Source organism: Crocodylus siamensis, chromosome 3, assembly GCF_052110815.1.
Source record: "Crocodylus siamensis isolate JL-2025a chromosome 3, ASM5211081v1, whole genome shotgun sequence".
NCBI classification, from domain to species: Eukaryota; Metazoa; Chordata; order Crocodylia; family Crocodylidae; genus Crocodylus; species Crocodylus siamensis.
In genome coordinates, this window is record NC_143397.1 from 3,063,279 (window position 1) to 3,083,162 (window position 19,884).

General features: G+C 54.0%; 1 protein-coding gene across 1 annotated transcript; it reads left to right on the plus strand.

The window, feature by feature from the left end:
* The first annotated feature begins 8,346 nt into the window (after nucleotides 1–8,346).
* On the plus strand, nucleotides 8,347–15,970 carry DCTN3 (dynactin subunit 3). Its single transcript, XM_090037559.1, has 7 exons — nucleotides 8,347–8,493; nucleotides 8,588–8,672; nucleotides 9,562–9,648; nucleotides 10,584–10,667; nucleotides 11,912–11,970; nucleotides 14,329–14,388; nucleotides 15,445–15,970. Exons 1-7 carry the CDS (start codon nucleotides 8,398–8,400, stop codon nucleotides 15,532–15,534), a joined length of 561 nt encoding a protein of 186 aa, XP_089893685.1. The 5' UTR covers nucleotides 8,347–8,397; the 3' UTR covers nucleotides 15,535–15,970.
* The last annotated feature ends 3,914 nt before the right edge of the window (nucleotides 15,971–19,884 follow it).

Below are 19,884 nucleotides of genomic sequence, written 5' to 3' on the forward strand. Positions count from 1 at the left end.
AGGCCCATGGAGGTGTAGAGGGGCAGAGGCCAGGCTGTGAGCTAGGAGAGGAGCGGGTGCCACAGCCCGTGGCATCAGTCCATGTCCATGGCGACTGGTGTGTGCCGTTTCCTGGCTCCGGCTGATTTCCCAGGGGGCTGAAAGGGGGCTGCTCTGCTGCTTGGCAGCTGGATCTGCACCCCCCATCCCACCTGGAGCTTTGAATTGCCCGCCCCCACCCCCCCACCCCTGCTTGCTGCAGCAGTGACTGCATTGATTGGACTGGGCCACAGCATCCAAAGCCTCTGGGCCAAGGGATCCAGCCGGGGGGCAGACAGGCTGGAGTGGGGCGGAGGTGAGCTGCCTGTCGGGAGTGAGGGGCATCGGTAGGGCTGGGGCGGAGGGGGCTGCAGATTGGAAGACCAGGCTGCAATCCCTTGGGGTCTCCCTGGAGCTGAAAGCAGCCAGAATGGAGTCCCAGGGTCTGATGCACAGACAGGAGCAGAGCCGGGCACTGAGGAGCCCACAGCCCCTGGGGACAATATGCTGGGAGCCCTGGCCCGAGTTTCCCCGCTCGCCCGCTGACAGCAGCCATCTCGGTCCTGCTAAAGTTTGGAGAGTCTCTGCACAAGTTTGCCGGCCTGTGAATACAGCCACTGTGAGGGCTCCCCACTTGGGGACTGCAGTAATTCAGATGCCAATTAGCAGTTTGGGACTGCGGCTGAATTCATTAGCGCCTCCTTGTTTTAATCATCAGTGCCCGTGGGATCGATGGGGTGGAGAGGCGACGTGGCGGGCCCAGAGCCTGGGGAGAAGCCCCCGGCTGCCTCGCTGCGTTCAAAGGCCCCTTGCAGGCAGAACCGATGGCTCGATCAGGGGGTTTAATGCGTCTGAGTGGCTCTTCCCTGCCACACGGTGCCGGAAAGAAGTGCGCATCGATCCATCAGGTGCGTGAGGCCCTCGCACAGGAAGGTGCCTCTTTCTACAGTGCAAATCAGCATTGATCAGCTTGAACCGCTTGCGTTCAGCTTTGAGATCCGCCTCACATCTCCCGAAAAGAAGCCGGTTCCCCTCCCCTGGCTTCATTACGCTCCCTCTGCTGCGGGGGCCACGTGCGCCGCAGGGGCATCGCCTGGATGTCCTTCACAATGAAGGTCTCGCAGCTCCCAGGCTGCAGAAGCAGAGGCTCACGGGTCACAGTTGCCTGGTTCTCACTTGCCGTCACGCAGCTTCACTCCAGTGATGCTGCGGAGATGGGCTCTTGTGCGCTGTCACCGCTGTGGACGTGGGCCTGGACGCTTTCATCTATTCACCATGCAAAATGCCTTGCCCACAGGTGATCTCACTGGTGTCTCCCCTGAGCATTTTCGGGACAGAGTTGGTATGAAAATGACGGCGTTAACTGTAATATCACCAGGCGGGGAGTGTTGTTAGATTTATTGTCCATAATAATTGGGATCCTATGACCCCAGCTGACTTCCTGCCCTTTGGGCAGGGGCTGGACTCGATGATCTCCCGAGGTCCCTTCCAGCCCTAATGTCTATGACATCTATGAAAATCGCACCCCTCTGTCTTAACAACATATAAGGACATCAGAATTGCCATTGATCTGCTCAGACCCCTAGGTCCTTCTTGCCCCGTCTCCTTTGTCACACGCCAGCAGAGAGTGGAGGCTGGCAGGGAGATGGACTGGGTCCGAGCAGGGTATTTCCCCGTTCCTCTCTCCCTTGTAGCCTGCATTGAAAGTCTAGGAAGCTCGGATGCAGATGCCGTGCCCCTCACTCCCTGCTCAATAGCGACTGATGCCCCTTTCCCCCAAGCATCTGTCCAACCCTTTGTGAATCTGGCTGCACTCTCAGCTTCCACCGCATCTGGTGGCCACAAGTCCCACTCTTTAACGACACACTGGGGGAAAAAGATCTTCTCAGACGGTGCCCCAAGTTCTCTCTGTCGGCATGAGAAGGCATCCCTTGTTCCAAGAGAAATCCTTCTGTCTCCTGACCGTATGGTCATGTGCTGCTTCCCAGATCAGCTCTGCAGCCTTGAGCGTGGTCTTCAACTCGGGCCCGGTCTTTGCCATACCACGGAGATGATGACAAGCTTGTCCCATAACGGAGAGCTCTTACACGCACCGATCGCCTGGTGAGGGCAACTTGTGTGTGTCACTGTCCTCGTGGATGATCAGAACGATTCCCCGTGTCAGCACTGCTTGAGGAGGAGACTGTGAGAGCCCCCAGAGCACTACAGCACTGGTCCTCGACCCCTGCAGACTCCAGGGTCCCACGCGCCCACCCCCCAGCACTTTGCTTTCACTTGTTTCCTGACTATGGAAAAAGAACAAGAGAAATTCTCCTTTTGCACACAACTCAGAGACTGCTTGTGTCACTGGATTCTGGGTTTAGATCTGAATCGTGCAGGTGTCGGCACACCTACCGGTGCTAATATGGCACAGCACCCTGCGACACCCTTAAAAGGATTTCCTGCTTCCCCGGGGTGCCGAGTGAAAATCACCACACTCAGGCAACCTGCCTGCCCTTTGGGTCTCTGCAAAGCTTCTCTCCAAAGGCCAGCGCTTGTTTCGGCTCCAGTGGGTGAGGCCTGAACAGGAGGGGCAGAAGGACCTATATTCTCTCTCTGCAGCCACCGCAAACATCACAGGGCCACATCGGCAATCAATAACTTCCTGGATGACTGCTGGCTTCTACTGAGACTTCCCTCTCCGTGGGGGGCGGATAATTGGTTTATTTACACTAGAGTCCAGCGAGTGGTAGGCAGCTTCCAGACACTCTGAAGAGGGTGAGAGTCTTTGCACCAGGGAGCGCCACGTCTAAACCCAGACACCGGAGGCAGGGGCTGGGAAGGGGAAAAACAAAGAAGGGTGTTTTATGCAGCCAGCCTGATTTGCCATTGACAGCACGGCAGGAAGGAGTCTTGAAAGGGGTCTTACATGGATCAGGGATGTTATACCATTAAAAGGAGCTGAACTAGTTAATTGTGCGGCACTTCGCCAATAGAAGATGCTGAATCTTATACTGCAATGAGGCTGGTTTCCATCTACCTGGTCTGCAGAGGAAAAGATCCGTCTTAAAATTGACTTGGACAGAGAGCTCTGGGACCTTAATCTGATGGGGAGAGAGTTACTCTCAGTTGGGTCGGGGGTGGAATCACTATTGCCACGGCTGGCCTTCAGGATAAAACTGGGGTGCCTGCATTGTCACATAAGAACTGCCATTTACTTTCATAGTTTCATACTTGGTCAGGTCGGAAGGGACCTGAGCAGATCATCAAGTCCGACCCCCTGCCATGACAGGAAAGAGTACTGGGGTCAAACGACTCCAGCAAGGTGTCCATCTAACCTCCTCTTAAAGCCCCCCAGGGTAGGAGCCAGCACCACCTCTCTTGGAAGCTGGTTCCAGATCCTAGCCGCCCTGACCGTGAAGTCGCGCCTCCTGACGTCTAGCCTAAATCTCCCCTCCGCCAGCTTGTGACCGTTATTCCTGGTCACTCCTGGCGGTGCTCGGGGGAACAGTGACTCCCCCAATGCCTGCTGGTCCCCCCTGACTAGTTTGTAACAGGTCACTAGATCCCCCTCAGCCGTCTCTTGTGGAGGCTGAACAGGTTCAGGTCCCATCGCCTCTCCTCGTCGGGCCTGCCCTGCTGCCCCTGACCATGCGAGTGGCCTCCTCTGGACCCTCTCCATGCTGTCCACATCCCTCCTGCAGTGCGGTGCCCAGAACTGGACGCAGTCCTCGAGCTGCAGACTGACCAGTGCCGCATAGAGGGGGAGGGTCACCTCCCTGGCCCTGCTCGAGATGCATCTGCGGATGCACGACAAGGTGCGGGTGGCCTTCCTGACCGCGTCCCCACACTGCCGGCCCATATTCGTTGTGGCATCAGTGATGACTCCCAGATCCTCTTCTGCCTCTGCCCTGACGAGAAGGGAGTTCCCCAGCCTGTAGGTGTGGTGCCGGTTCTTCCTCCCCAGGTGCAGCACCTTGCATTGTCGGTGTTGAATCCCATCCTGTTCTCATCTGCCCACCCCTGAAACCTGTCCAGGTCCAATTGCAGCCTATTCCTCCCTTCTAGTGTGCCCACATCCCCCCACATCTTAGTGTCATCAGCAAATTTGAACAGATGCTTTTTACCCCCTCGTCCAAGTCACTGATGAAGATGTTGAACAGCCCTGGGGGACCCTACTGCCCACGTCCTTCCAGGTTGAAAATGTGGCAGTTGGCGACACATCTGACTGTGTGGGTGTCGACACCACAGCCCCCAGTTTCTTAATGAGGATGGGGTAAGAGACAGTGTCGAAGGCCCCCCGGAAAGTCCAGGAAGACGATGTCCACTGCTCCCCCTGCGTCTAAGGATTTGGTGACCTGGTCATAGAAGGCCACCAGGTTGGTCTGACAGGACCTGCCGCTAATGTACCTGTGTTGGTTGCCCCTAAGCATGATCTCCCCCCCGGCCCCTCGTGGACACGCGCCAGGATAACTCTCTCTAAAAGCTTGCCCAGGATCGAGGTAAGACTAACTGGCCTACAGTTCCTGGGTCCTCCTTCCTCCCCTTTTTGAAGATGGGAACCACGTTGGCCCTCGTCCAGTCCTCTGACACCATACCAGAGCACCACAAGTGCTCATACAGCCGTGCCAGGGTTGCACAATGACCACAGCTAATTTCCTCAGCACCATAGGTCTGTCTTGCCCAGTCTGTGTCATGCCGCGGCAGACAGTGGAGGCTGGAAGGGAGAGTGGCCTGGGTCTGAGCAGGGTTTTTTCCCCTGTTCCTCTCCCCTTTGCAGCCTCCAGCATTTAAGTTCTGATTCAGAGGCCGTGCCCCTCACTCCCTGCTCAATAGCAACTAATGCCCCTTTCCTCCAAACACGTGTCCCATCCCTTTCTCAATCTGGCTGAACTCTCAGCTACCACCACATCTGGTGGCCACGAGCCATACCCTTTAATGCCACAGCCGATGGAAAATAACTTCCTTGCATTAGTTTAAAACTGACTGCCTGCTTGTTTCATGTGGTGCCCCCTCGTTCTTGTCTGGTGAGAGACAGTCAGTAATAAATCCCTATTGACTTTCTCTTCACCATTTAGTACGTTGTAAATGCTTCTCCTGTCCCCGCTCAAGCGTCTCTTCTAAACTGAAGTGGCCTGGCATCTTGAGTCTCTCCTTGTACCAAAGCACCTCTGTAGCACTCATCATCCTTGCAGTGTGGGGACCAGCACTGGGCACAGTATTCAGAGTGGCACATCACACCATGCCAGGACACAAGCTTCACCTCGGGGCACCCCAAAGATGCACTGAATGTCATGAGGCTGCAGCAGTTCTGAGAGCAAGGCCTGGGTCCTGACATGGATCCAGATGTAAGCCTGAGCGGTGCTGTCAAACTCAACATCTGGGGTGTCCAAGAGGCAGCCTGCCGGCCAAATCCAGCCTGCGAAGCCCTACCGGCCAGGCTGCTGTGTTGCCCGTGGATCTTGAACTGGCCCTGCAACCCGTGCACAATGGACTGGACCTGATCTGGTGCCCACTGCACACGTCTAGGGCATCCACGGCTCCCACACACCAGCCCCGCATGCTGGATCTAGCAGGCAGGGCAGGACTGAGGGTCTCATTAGGCCTGTGGGCCAGCCCCATGCCACTCATCCAACATATGGGGCTGACACATTTGACACACTGCTCCAGCTGACTCCTCAGCCCTTGCAGAGGCTGTTTCCCTGAATGCCAGCCTTGCTGCTTGCTCTTCTGAGGCGTGCAGTGTGTTTTCTCGGGTTGAGTGGTATCTGGTTGCTGTTACTTTTGATACACAGACTGCTGGGGTCTGTGTTTCATACAGCTGATGCTAGCAAGCCGCCCCCCAGATCCCAAAGGCAATGCAGAAAACACAACTCAGATCTGTGTTCAGCGGCAAAAGCTCAAAAATGTTTATTGGTCTCCGACAGCACACCCGCTGGACTGACGAACAGTCAGCGCAACTCAGTGCAGCTTGTCCTTGACAGGTAGACACCGTACGTGATTCACACTCCCCTGGGTCTCCCCTAGGTCAATTTATCCTTGTGTTCCCCCTGTATCATGCCCACTCTTCCCTCTCAGTGTCAGGGTGTTTGTTTCTACTTGTTTCATTGGCCAAGCTTATGCGCCAGCACTTCAGTTCTGTCATCTCTGTCTCATGAGTGAGTTTTTACCTTTTACCTTTGTTCTCAAGTTTTTCAATTGCTGTTTTCGGACTCCCTGTGGACTCCCTGCTGTTTCCCCTTTTTTTCTCATTTATGCGTTTTTTATTATCTTTCTCAAGTCAGCCAGCAGTCACCAAGCCTCTTTCTCCCATGTTGCTTTTTGTCACCGTTGCTTACAACTGCTTAGCACAGGGGTGTAGGGTTGCCAACCCTCCAGGCCTGTCCTGGCATCTTCAGGAATTAGATATACATCTCCAGGAGACTGCTGAGAGTCGCCTGGGAGACAAATGATAGGGCATTCATAAAAATAAATATTAAATGTTGGATCCGATTTATACAGTAGTCGTATGGGTTTTTAAAACGTAATAATAATGTGCATTTGTCTTCTTGACATAACGTCTACATGCCATAATCCGTAACTGATATGTGCAAGCACACAGGCATGTTGGTGTTGTCTCTTGTGGGCATGTTGGTGTTGTTCCTTTAGTCTACTATGCTACGCTGCGTAGTGTATTCATGTCATTAATATTATTACATCATGTGATGAAACCTCCTGAAATAGATTTAAACAGAGGTGGCAACCCTACAGGGGTGCTGAACCTCTAGCCTGTGAGGCAAAAGTAGCTTGCAGAGCCTTGCATTCAGGCCTGCAGGGCTCATCACAAGTTGGGAAATTTGGCAGTCAGGGAGCAATGGCAGCACTGCCACCCTTCCCTGCTGCCAAGACCCCAAGCTTCATGGGCGGCTGGGAGCTGGGATATAACCCTCCCCATACGTGGCCACACCAGGGCTGGGTAGGGTTGCCAACCCTCCTGGATTGGCTGGGAGTCTACCAGAATTAGCACTGATCTCCCAGCGACTATTAAAAGCAATCTGGGCGATTGATACTGTGAATGGGTTGAACAGTACAATTAATGACATTATAATTTCATAGTTGACATGGTCAGAAGGGACCTGAGCAGATTATCTAGTCCGACCCCCTGCCATGGGCAGGAAAGAGTATGGGGGCCAAACGACCCCAGCTAGGTGGTTGTCTAGCCTCCTTTTGAAGACCCCCAGGGTAGGAGCAAGCACCACTATCGCTGGAAGTTGGTTACAGATCCTAGCCACCCTGACAGTGAAATAGCGTCTTCTGATGTCTAGGGAGCCAGGTGGCTGGAGCTGGGGGCATGTGAGGGCAGGGTGAGGTCTGAATCTGCTCTCAGCCAACTTATGGCTGTTATTCCTTGTCACACTTGGTAGTGCTCAGGGGAACAAGGACTGTCCCATTGCCTGCTCGTCCCCCCGACCAGTTTATGGACAGCCACCAGGCCCCCCCTCAGCCTTCTCTTGTGGAGGCTGAACAGGTTTAGGTCCCATCGCCTCTCTTCGTAGGGCCTGCCCTGCTGTCCCCTGGATCATGTTATGTTGGGAAAAAAAGTCTCCCTGAATAGCTTCACTCAGAGTTGGCAACCCTAGGGCCAGGCCAGGCCTCGTTTCCTCCATGTAGCTGGGTTGGGGCCTGGCCGAAACCCCTTCTCCTGCAGCACTGGATCAGGCCTGGGCTTCCCCCACTCCCCAACTTGCAGATAACTTCCAACTTCTTTCCATCTTTCAGCTGGGATGTCTTTAAACATTTTCTTCAGGTTGGTGCATACTGGTAGGGGGTTTAGCCTTCGTCTTTAGCAAGGTACGGCCCGCTACCTGGCACTCTTCAGCCTATATTGACAACGTTATACAGAAGCCAGGCCACGGACGGTCCCCCTGCTTTACCGGGGGCAGGTTCGGGTGTGAGGTCTGCGTTGCATCAGAGCTGACGGGAGGTAGAGTTGATGGGGGGTGCGTAGGACGGCAGGGAGATTTGACGGCGGGTAGATCTGATGGCAGGTATAGTCAACAGGAGCTCCAGGAGCCCACGGACGCGGCAATGCCCGTGCGGCCAGGAAGCCGGAGCCGCCCTCACCCGACACCGCAGCACCGCGGCGGGGCCGCCCAGGCTCCTCGAGGCAGGGAGGCAAAGGCATGACAACACCGGGGGCTACGCGAAGCAGGCTTGGGACCTGCCATCTCCATGGCAACGCCTGGACACGGAAGTGCTGGGCCGGAAGCGCGCTGCCCCCGCCCCGCCCAACCACTTCCTTGTGCCCCTGGGTGCCGCTTCCGGCTCGCGCCGCATCCCTTCCGGGGGGCGCGTGTGGCTATTGGCCGTTGGGGGCGGCGGGGACCCGCCTTTGCTTCCGGCGCGGGGGGCGTTGTCAAGATGGCGGCGGTGGCGGCCGAGGTGCGGCGGCTGCAGGCCCGGCTGGAGGCGCTGGAGCGGCGTGTGCTTGGGCCCGGGGCCGGCGGGCCGCGCAAGGTGCGGGGGTCGGGATCGGGGTCGGCCCGGGTCGGGTCACCCCCCCCCGCGGGTCGAGGGCTCACGACTCTTTTTTTCCCCTCTTCCCTTGTAGCTGGCGGACGGGCTGGTGAAAGTGCAGGTGGTTCTGGGTAACGTGGCGAGCAAACGAGAGAGGGTTAAGATTTTATTCAAGAAAAGTAAGCGAACATCCGTCCCGGGGGGATTATGGGGGCAGTCAAGACCCTTGGATTATGGGGGGAGGGGGGTTAATTTGGTTCCTGATAAAAGTCTGGTCCGTGGTGCAACTGTCTGTTGCTTTTATTTTTACAACACCTGTAATTTCTTTTTACACCTTGGGCTTGGATGAATGACTGCGTTTCCATAGTCTTGGAAGTATCCATTGGGACATATGCGCCTTCTTAAGAAAATAGGGAAGCAGGGGATTTTTCTGCTTCCTCGCTGCTGTCTTGTTTCCTTCTCCCCGCCATTTGTGGTCTGTGCTGGTGCCGCTGCTTTTATTTTAACAGTATGGCTAAGACACAGCGCCAGTACCTCCCATGGCAAAACAGTAGCTGATGATATCTGCAGCGCTAATGTTATAAGATGACACAATGAAACCTAAAGCAGGACCTTGTGAAAACCAGACGCCTTGCTCTAGATGTGTCTTTGGCTGTTGATTTTTAGATGGGTTGTGATCCCTCTAGCAAAGTAGGGGACCTTGTATGATGGTAAGGGAAGTCTGGGGTGAGGGACACAGATCACGTAGAGATCTGGGGCATCTCTACTAAGCGACATGCATGTTGGGTATGCCAGCAACTCTGATGGAGTACAACAAAGCCTCTGCACCTTGCGTCTGAATCGCTGCCTGATCTATTCAGCCTGCTCCCCTTAGCACAGGACTCAAAGAGTGCAGGGGTGAAAAACCCTGCCTCCAAAAGCCTGCAATGGAAGTTCGTCATCCTGCCTTAAATACTGTACGCGCAGGGTTTTTCATCAAAACACCTTAGCAAGCCTAGTTTGGCACCGGGCGGCACTTGCAAATCTAGTAATTTCCCTTTTGCTCTTTCTTCCCTGAAACTGCATCAGTTGAAGACGTGATAAAATACATGGACCCTCAGTACATCGATCGCATGGCCATCCCTGATGCCATGAAGCTGCAGTTCATCTTGGCAGGTATGTGATGAAGTAGATAGACTTTTTTAGTTGTGTGAAAAGGTTTCCATCCCTTTCACAACTTCTGATCAGGGGGCTGAGAAAAGAAATGCTGTCTTTGGTGTCCAGTGTGTCCCTGCAGCCTGCTCTGTGTTGCAGCTACAGATCAGAAATGGATGAGCTGGGAGGAGAAAAGCAGTCCGCTGAGCATCCAGCGAGAGCTGGCCATGCAGCTGGGGAGGGTGGCCTGCTCCTCTGTGGAGGTGCCTGCCATTTTGCTGAAGTAACTTCTCCAAATGATTGAAGAGTAATGCTGCCTGGTCTGTCCTGGCCTGAGTCAGGAAGAAAGTACTTGGGGCAAGGTGGGGAGAGTTTCTACTGGTTTACTAAACTGTTGACATAACAAAGCTGTGCTTGGAGGCCTTAAAGCCCTGGATGTAGATTAAATCTCTCTGCCTGACTTCCAGTCCTGTGTAGCTGTGCACAGGCAAGGCCTGGGCCCTTGCCTCTGGAGCCTGAGCCCATGATCCCAGTAACTTCAGCAGAGTTTCCCCTGATGCCCCCTAGTGCCAGGAAGATGAAATCAAAGCCCAAGATGTTGCTTTAGTAACACAGAATGAGGGAGCAAGAATGGCTGGTGCTTTTGAGGGCTTCCTCCTCCACCCATGTATGGTTTAGTTTGAGGCAAGTCACCTTGACTGTGGCTATAGGAATCTCCATCTGGTAGCCACCACCCCTTTCCCCCCCGCTCCCCCCATGTGCTGAAGTTTTCAGTTAGTGGCCTTTGCTTCCTGAAAGCGCTCGGGTAACAAGCATCACTTTGCTTAAAGGATTTACGTGCGATTTGCTTGGAGGAAAGGGGAAAGAAAGTCAGTGCGACTCCTTTTTTACCTTGTGCCTCAAAGTTCAAGTAATGTCTTGCTTCCCTGCATTCTTCCTATGTCTCTTTCCATCAGAGGAGCAGTTCATCCTGTCCCAGGCAGCTCTGCTGGAGCAAGTGAGTAACCTCCAGCCATTTCTGGACAGCGCCTACATCAAAGGTAATGCCCCTTCCCCCACAACTGCCTTAGGGTTGCAAGCTGCCTCAAGCAGCATCCACTTCTTTATGCCCTTGTGCCAAAAAGGGTATGGAAATGCTGTCTGCCTCAAACCGAAAGGGAGCCATTAGCATAGGGATGGGCAGTTATTTGGGCCTATGGGCCACATAGGCAGTTCTGGGGAGCTGCTGCAGGCCAGTCAGCCCTCTACTGCTCAGTGTGGGCAGGTGCGTCCAGAGCAGGTGTGGACCAGTTTGGGGCTGTGCGTGCGGGTTCTGGCTAGTCCAGAGCTGGTTCACTCTGTCAGGCTGAGTCCAGAGTGGGTGTGGGACAGGACAAGGGCAGGGCTGTATGTGCGGGTCCCTGCCAGTACCACAGGGCTGGGACCAGCGATGGCAGCAGTCAAAAGGAGCCACTGCTACCTGGTCTGCATAGCTGCGTGCCCAGGGAGCAGCAGGATCTGCTGGCCGTATTTTACCCATCCATGCATTAGCAGGTCCGGTATCTGAAGAGTTTGCAGCCAGCCGCATGCCTCAGTGCTGGGGAGCTAGTAAAATTGGACTTCCTAGGGAGTGAATTCACAGGTACTAGCTACTCTTTGGCTGCTATGGCCTGCTCTCCCTTGGAGACCAGCCCTGAGAAGGCTGCAGAGCCCAAAACAGTGCAGCGCCATCAGTTGCATGGCCACCATCCTCTGTAGCACAGGTTTGAGTGTACTGTCTTGGCCATGGTACCATCACTTGATGGTGAGGCTGAGTTCAAGTGGCCTGGAGCCCATGCTGTACTTCTGTGCCGGTAACTGTCCCTGAGAAGTAGGAGCACTCTCAGCTTGACTATTAGGGGGAGTAAAATGGAGGTCAAGACGGATGTCCTTTGTAACAACCCCTTGACTTTACATTGGAAAAAGTAAAACAACCATGTCAGTGTCTGCCGGTAGGTAAAGGAATGAAAGATATTCCACGTATTTCCTATGCATGTACTAAGCTTGTGGAAGCAATAGGGGGTGGACCAGGGGCTGGTTTTAGTTTGTCCTGATCCTCAAGCAAATGTCACAATGTTTCTCTGTTAACTTGCAGCCCTTTAAATGGTAGTAAACAGGGCTGGATGGGCTGTGTTAGTCTGCTCTGAGCTGTTAAAAGCTTCCCTCTAATGCAGACATGTGTTAGGCAAAGCCCAAGATAAGGGTTATACAATCCCACTGATGTTAATGCAGAGTATCTAATTGAATCCTGTTCTCTGTTTTTCAGCGGTTCCTGAGCATGCGACCAAACTGCAGCGGCTCTCTCAAATCCACATACAGCAGCAGGTAGCGTGAATGTTTTTGGCCATCTTAGAATCACAGACAATGAGGGTTGAAAGGAACCTCAGAGGTCACATCCAGTCCAACCCCCTGCTCAGAGCAGGACCAGCCCCAACTACATCATCCCAGACAAGGCTTTGTCTAGCCAGGTCTTCAAAATCTCCAAGGATGGAGACTGCACCACCTCTTTGGGGAGCCTGTTCCAGTGCTTTACTACGCTATATGTAGAAAGGTTTTTCTACATAACTTGACCTCAGCTTCCCTTGCTGCAGCTTGAGCCCATTGCTCCTTGTCCTGTCATCTGCTCCAGGGAGAACAGTCCAGCTCCATCCTGTTTGCAGCCCCCCTGCAGGGAGTTGAAGGGTCTTTGTCTTCAGCAGAAAAGGAGAGGTGGGGTGGGCTTCTGTTAAACATGAGGGATGAAGAGCCCAGCTGGAGATGACCTGTCTAGCTGGTTTGCATTATGGTTTTCAGTTTTATCTAAATCCTGGCCCTGGCACTGACTTGGAAGAAATCCTGTCTGAGTGTGTCACCTGAACACACTCAGCTTGCAGGGGGGTTCAACATCTTGATCAGTCAGTCCATTTAGACTGCAATGGACATAGCTTAGTGTTTCTACTTCCCAGGGCAGAGAATTGAGGCACAGAAGTTTATTGATTATAGGATTATACCTCCATTCTTCGAGACTGTAAGGGGGCTGGTAGGAAGGCTAAGGCGGAGGTGGAAGTAGAACTAGCAACCAGGATCAAAGATAACAAGAAGTCCTTTTTTAAATACATAGGGAGTAAGAAGAAGGCACCAGGTAACGTGGGGCCCCTGCAGGACACGCTTGGCAATCTGGTGGTTGCACCAGATGAGAGAGCTGACCTCTTTAACAATTCTTTGCCTCCATTTTTCAGAGCAGGCACTGGGACATCCCCCACCCTCCCTAGGATTCTAGACAGACCCAGGAGAGTCACAGCCAGGCCTAGGGTCAGTGAGGACCTAGTTAGGGAACTTCTGGTGGGACTAAATATGTTCACATCAGCAGGTCCAGATGCTCTCCACCCCAGGGTGCTGAGGGAATTGGTAGGGATCATTGCTGGACTCCGGCACAGCTTTACGAGCACTCATGGTGCTCTGGCCAGGTGCCAGAGGACTGGAAAAGGGCCATTGTGGTCCCCATTTTCAAAAAAGGGAGGAAGGAGGACCCAGGTAACTATAAGCCCATTAGTCTTGCCTCAGTCCTGGAGAAGCTCTTTGAGAAAATTATCCAGGAGCACATCTGCAAGAGACCAGCAGGGGAGATTGTGCTTAGGGGCAACCAGCATGGGTTCATTAGGGGCAGGTCCTGTCAGACCAACCTGGTGGCCTTTTACAATCAGGTCACAAAATCCAAGAGAAGTGATGCTGGCTCCTACCCTGGGAGTGTTCAGCTAGTTAGATACCTAGCCGGGGTCGTTTGACTCCAGCATTCTTTCCTAGTTGGCAGGGGGTCGGACTTGATCTGCTCATGTCCCTTCCGACCCTACCAACTATGAAACTATAAGTTGGGGTGGGCAAAATGCAGCCCGGGGGCTGCATGCGGCCCACCAGGCCATTCTATCTGGCCCATGGGGCCCCTAAAAAATTTAGAAAATTTATATTTATCTGCCCCTGGCTGCCTGTCTTGCGGCCCTTGATGGCTTGCCAAAACTCAGTACGTGGCCGGTCACCTGAAATAACTGCCCGCCCCTGCTGTAAGTGCTGGGACTCGCCTGTTGTTGCATGGGAGTTGTTTGGGATTTTTGTTTATTTGAACCCTCATCTGAGCCCCCACTGGGCCATTGTTCCTTGCTTTGTAGTGTCATTGTAGTCTCTCCCCATTCTCGCTTTCCCCTTGGGGTTTGTCTGTCTCCCCACTGGAAGCTCACTGGGCTCCCTAGTATATACATCAAGGCCCTGATCTTACTTGTGACCTTTGCACTACTGCTGCATAGCAGTTGTGATGGTTTGAGCAGTCCTTGTTAGTTGCTGAGTCCAAAACAGTTGCTGCCCAAAGCACCTGTTACTCAAGAGAGGAGCAAGGTACAGAGGGTGGGGAGGGGAAGATGGACGTTGGATCACTTCAGCACCTCTGTTGCTCTGGCCTGTGCTCTCTGGCACCTTCGCCTGTGTTTTTTTGTTGATAGAAGTCATCACATTTGGATGATCAAAAAAAAGAAATCGAAGCCAGGAACTGGAGAGTTTTGCTCTTGGCCCTGGCCTGAGAGGACACTGTCTCTCTGTCCCGGCTTCCCTGGGATAGTAACTTTCCTTCAGGGGTGGGTGGGTAAATGCTCTGAAGTGCCGTGTCAGTGTGAGGCTGGCACTGCTGCCTGCTCACCGCGTGTTTTCTTCCTTTAGGACCAGTGTGAAGCTATCACTGAAAACGTCAAAGCACTCTTAGAAGACTACAACAAGATGGTATCCTTCGCCTGGTGCCACGGTCATGGGCAGCAGGGCACCTCACTTTGGGGTCATTAACTAGCAGGAACACCCTCTACTAGGATTCTTTAGCCCAGGGTTGGCCAATCCAAGACACCGGTGCCACAGTGACACAGGCAGTCTGTGTGTGGTGTGTGGTATTGGGGTAGGAAGCAGAGCAGCAGATGGGCTAGGAACCACACTGACACTCGGGGAGGGTGCAGGGCTAACTTGTGATGTGCCTGCCAAAAAGGTCCCCTGCTGCTTTAGCATGTCAAGTAGCGGGGCAGCAGATGTGGTTCCATTTGCTGGGAACTGGAGCTAAGCACCTGGCACAGCAGGGTGTGGCCTGAAGGACCATATCCCTCCGCTGTGTTACAGGCTGAGCTGTGTGGCTGTGTTACCTTAGAAGCTGAACACAGATGCCGCTGTGTAGTTCCATCCTTGTCCGTGTGAGGGGGATCTCAGAGCTCCCACCTGGGCTGATGATTGACCTGCCTGGGAGAGTTGGGCCCATGACCGCCATGGAGCAGCCTACATTCAACCCCCTTTCCTGCCAGCTGCTCACCAGAGCGGAAGACTGGTCCAGGCTGACAAACCACTGGTGTAGCTGGGTGCTTGCCTGAGCTAAGTCAGAGGTATAATTGCACTCTGAGCTTCTGTCCCCTGCGGAGTCCAGGTGAAAGCCCTTATTGCCACGTGATAGAGTGGATCCCATGGGCTGGGAGGTCTAGGGAGATGGGTGCTTGCACTGTCACCTCATTGTCTTGGAAGCCCCTGTTCTGTGGGGGGCCATGGGGTCTACTTAGTTTAGGCACTAGGCTTCCCCTGGCTTGAGAGTTTGCTCCTTGCTGCTGCTGCATGTCACCATAGCCTTTCCCAGGCTGGACCCCAGCCTCCATTCCTGTCCTATGGGACCTTGTGGGAGAACTGCGTATATGACTAAAGAGCAGCAGTGCTCAGACTGGCCCTTTGGCTCGCTGGTCTGTTCTAAGATCATCCTAGCCCCTCAGGTTCCCTGCCCCCCACCGTGTTTTCCTTAAGAGCCACCATAAGACTGTGCTCCTGTCGAAGCAGTTTGTCCAGTGGGATGAGATACTGACCCAGTTGGAAATGGCCAAGCAGGTGAAGCCTGTGGCAGAGTGACAGCAGCAAGAAACACAGCCTACAGCCATGGGCAACACCAGACACATGGGTCTCATGGGAGAAAAGGGCAGCGGGACCTGCCAGCCAGCATCCAGCACACAGCATTCCTGTCTGGCTGCCTGGATCAGAGCACCGCACAGCAGGGCCTGCATTTTCCTGTTCAGTAAGAACACATTGCAGGTAGGCACCCGGTGGCTGTGGCCAGCTCCGTCTTCCCTTGCTCCCTCCTGTGAAGCCAAGTGTCTGGTGCCTCTAAAAATCCAACCGTCTGCGCTTTTTATTTGCACTTCTTCAAGTGGTTTTGACTGTTGATTTGTAACTTATTTAAGCTCCTGCCCTGCTTGGCCCCATGTTCGGGCTGGCAGACCTGACTATAACAACCTCTCAGCTACTGCTGATCCCTGGACCTTAATAAAACCTGAAGACACTAATGGCACTGGGTCTCGTTCAGTGTTTCCTGCCAGTAGTTGCAGCTGTGCCAGTGCCTGTGGGCCAGCAGCATGCAAGTGCTTGGAGTGGTATATACCTGTGGGTCCCCAAACTCTGAAAGCCACCTTCTTGGCACAGCCTGGAGGTCAGCAGAGCTAGACTGGCTGTGAGCTTCCTCCCAGCAGTACCAAGAGGTGTAATTTGATGCTGGGAGCCAGAGTACTTAGCAGGCAGCTTGCCCCAGCTAGCTCCCTGGCACAGGGGAGGGAGAGGGGTGTTAGCTGGGCTGCTCTGATTGGCTGAAGTGTGTGCCTTTTTGGGACGGCAGTCAATCGCCATGCTTTGTCAGTGGAGAGTCCTGTGCTCTGACAACCTGTAGCAGCAGGATTATGACCTTACAAAGCAGGTCCTTCTGACACTGCCTTACTGCTGTTTCACGCTGCAGGTTTCTAGCTCCTAGTCAAGGCAGTGCTGCTTCCCTTCCCTGCTTTGCAGTTTGGTGCACAGAGGAAGGGGACTCTGCCAGCAGACTGGTGCTACCAGCTGTCCTTCAAATGAGAGACTCTGAGAAGGGGAAAGAAGCACAGCCAGCTGGCATGGGGCCTACCACAGGCTCATAGGCCTCATGCTCTTCATAGTTTCGTAGTTGGTAGGGTTGGAAGGGACCTAAGTAGATCATTAAGTCTGACCCCCTGCCATGGGCAGGAAAGAGTACTGGGGTCAAACAACCCTGGCTAGGTAATTATCCAGCCTCCTGAAGACCCCCAGGGTAGGAGCAAGCACCACTTCCCTTGGAAGTTGGTTCCAGTTCCTAGCCACCCTGACTGAAGTAGTGCCTCCTGATATCTAGCCTGCATCCACTCTCAGTCAACTTGGGGCCATTATTCCTTGTTACTCCCGGTAGTGCTTGGGGGAACAGGGACTCTCCCATTCCCCGCTGGTCCCCCTTGGCTAGTTTGTAGACGGTCACCAGGTCCCCCCTCAGCCTTCTCTTGTGGAGGCTGAACAGATTCAGGTCCCGTAGCCTCTCCTCGTAAGACCTGCCCCCAGTCATGCGAGTGGCCTCCTCTGGACCCTCTCCATGCTGTCCACATCCCTCCTGAAGTGCAGCACCCAGAACTGGACGCAGTACTCTAGCTGCAGCCTGACCAGTGCTGCATAGAGGGGGAGGATCACCTCCTTGGACCTGCTTGAGATGCATCCGTGGATGCATGAGAAAGTGTGGTTAGCCTTCCTGACTGCATCCCCACATTGGCAGCCCATGTTCATTTTGGAGTCAATAATGACTCCAAGATCCTTTTCAGCCTCTGTGGTGATAAGGGAGTTCCCCAGCATGTAGGTATGCTGCTAGTTCTTCCTCCTCAGCTGCAACACCTTACACTTGTCCATACTGAATCCCATCCTGTTCTCATCCACCCACCCCTGTAACCTGTCCAGATCTGGTTGTAGCTTGTCCCTCTCCTCCAGCGTGCCTGCTTCTCCCCACGCCTTAGTGTCATCCACAACACAGAGTGGATGACAGAACTCTTTCAGTCAGGGCCTTCAGAGCTTTTCCTTGCGGGGAGTAGAAGAGCTGGGGGCTTTCCAAGAAATGCACTGAGAGGATTGTCTGGCAGCCAAAACAAGGAGCAGAAAGGAGTCGGGAGCTCTGGCTTCTCATACCCGCCTCACCAAACCTCTTCCTGCTTCTGCATGTCTCGGGAGGCATGGAGGTATGTGTCCTCTCCTTGGGGCCATGGCTGCTGCAGTGCCCGGCAGCCCTCCCTGACTCCAAGATGAACATGGGCCGACAATGCGAGGTCACGGTTGGCAGGGCTAACCGGACCTTGTCGTGCATCCACAGGTGCATCTCAAGTAGAGCCAGGGAGGTGATCCTCCCCCTCTATGCAGCACTGGTCAGGCCGCAGCTGGAGTACTGTGTCCAGTTCTGTGCACCGCACTTGAGGGATGTGGACAACATTAAAAGGGTCCAAAGGAGGCCACCTGCATGATCCGGGGACAAGAGGGCAGACCCTACAATGTAAGACTGCGGGACCTGAACCTGTCCAGCCTTCACAAGAGAAGGCTGAGGGGGGGGACCTGGTGACTGTCTATAAACTCACTAGGGGGGACCAGAAGAGTTTAGGGGAGACACTGTTTCCCTCAGCACCCCGTGGCCTAGCAAGGAACAATGGACACAAATTATTACAGAGGAGGTTTAGATTAGACATCCGCAAGAACTACTTCACGGTCAGGGCCAAGGGAAGTGGTGCTGGCTCCTACCCTGGGGGGCTTTAAGAAGAGGCTTGATGCCTACCTGGCTGGACTCATTTGAGCCCAGTTTTTCTCCCGCCCAGGCAGGGGGTGCGACTTGAAGATCTATAAGGTCCCTTCCGACCCGACTTCTATGATTATATGAAAGGTGCTACTGGACATTGCTAGCACCAGCAGCAGCTCTGCCTCCCATCTCCGCGGTAGAACATCCTGCAGGCAGGCAGCCCAGACCCTTCGCACCTGGTGGAAGAAGCAGGTTCCATGGCCAGGGCCCAGCATGGAGCTCCTGCTGTTTGGATGTGGTGAGTTTCCCCCTGACAGTGACAGCAGCAGCTTGAGGGGCTCTGAGCTGCACGGTGCCCTGCAGGGCAGACTAACAGCTTGGGATCCACCTGGAAATTGGGTGGGATCCAGTGCAGGTCATGGAGCGGGAGCATCACGTGCCACTTGCAGAGCTACAGCCCACCTGCCTGCCCTCAGGTCCACAGGGGCCGGCCCTGCTCAGGGGTCAGAACTCTGAACCTTGCTGATGTGCTGAACGGAAGGAAATGGGCTTCGCTCAGCTTTCCCACTGCTCCTGCCAGCATTGCCCTGCCCTCACGTGCCCCCAGCTCCAGCCACCTGGCTCCCTAGGCGCCAAGCCAGGCATCCCACAGCAATGGTGGGATCCAGAGGAGGCAGCAGCAGCCGGGAACCTCCCTCACCAGAGGGGAGAGGCGGTGGAGCCATGCAGAACCCTGCATGACCAGGTCTGTTGGGAACGGGAGCTTGTTACCAATACGCTTCTTTTCGCCAGAGATCCCCCAAGGATTGACACAGCCCCTCATCCGCTTTGGTATCAAGTGAACTTTAAGAGTAGCCCCTAACACTATTACAGGTTTCCTCCCCGTTACTACGACCTAGCAAGTGGCTTCTTTACAGCAACAACCTTTGGTAGTACCGGCCTCGGGTCCTCCACTGGGCACGTGGGATGTTTTTTTCTGGCTTTTCAGCTATTCAAGAAAAGAACCACGGCTGCCTCTGTCTCCCCAGAGTTACAGCACAAACACACAGTTTTCCTTTGTTTGTTCATTACTTTTGTAACTTTCTCATCCCAAATTCTCTGATCCTTAGGTTCCATACCTTCTCTTTTTAAATTAAGATACTCCAATCCTACTCAGTTTTTGGTTTTGTTTTCTTTTAGGGAAACTTGTACCTGGGTTTGCTGACTGTACCAATCACAGCACTCACTGTTTCCAGTTCCTTATGTAAGGCACTTTGCACAATTGTATTGCTTAGTTCTGTGAAGGCCTCGGCCATGGCTGAACCTTAGCATAACTCAGTTTGCCCGCTACGCTGCTGTCTGAGCCTGGTATGATGACAAAACAGGTGCTTTGCAGCTCTAGCCACAAGCCCTGCTCTGGGCTCAAGCAGAAGGCTGCCCCAGCTGCCCTGGTTTGGTACGTGGGCATTTGGGTTGAGGACCAGCAGCGACAGTCCTACTGGCTAGGACTGGTTGGCCTTAGCCAGGCTGGCCTCATGGGCTACCACGGCCCGGTCAACATGCATCTCGGCCCAGCTCTGTGGAATCCACTTGTCCCTGCAAACTGGGACACGCTGGTCCCAACAGAGTTAAGTGTGTCCGGACTTAAGAGTGGCAGTAGGGAGACTGGATCTTTGTGCGGTCAG

Bases quoted from the DNA above. Each gene is read 5' to 3' on its own strand.
- DCTN3 (XM_090037559.1), top strand. From the start codon at position 8,398: ATGGCGGCGGTGGCGGCCGAGGTGCGGCGGCTGCAGGCCCGGCTGGAG. The intron at 10,668-11,911 runs GTAATGCCCCTT...TCTGTTTTTCAG, and splicing joins GGACAGCGCCTACATCAAAG to CGGTTCCTGAGCATGCGACC. The intron at 14,389-15,444 runs GTATCCTTCGCC...AGCCACCATAAG, and splicing joins TAGAAGACTACAACAAGATG to ACTGTGCTCCTGTCGAAGCA.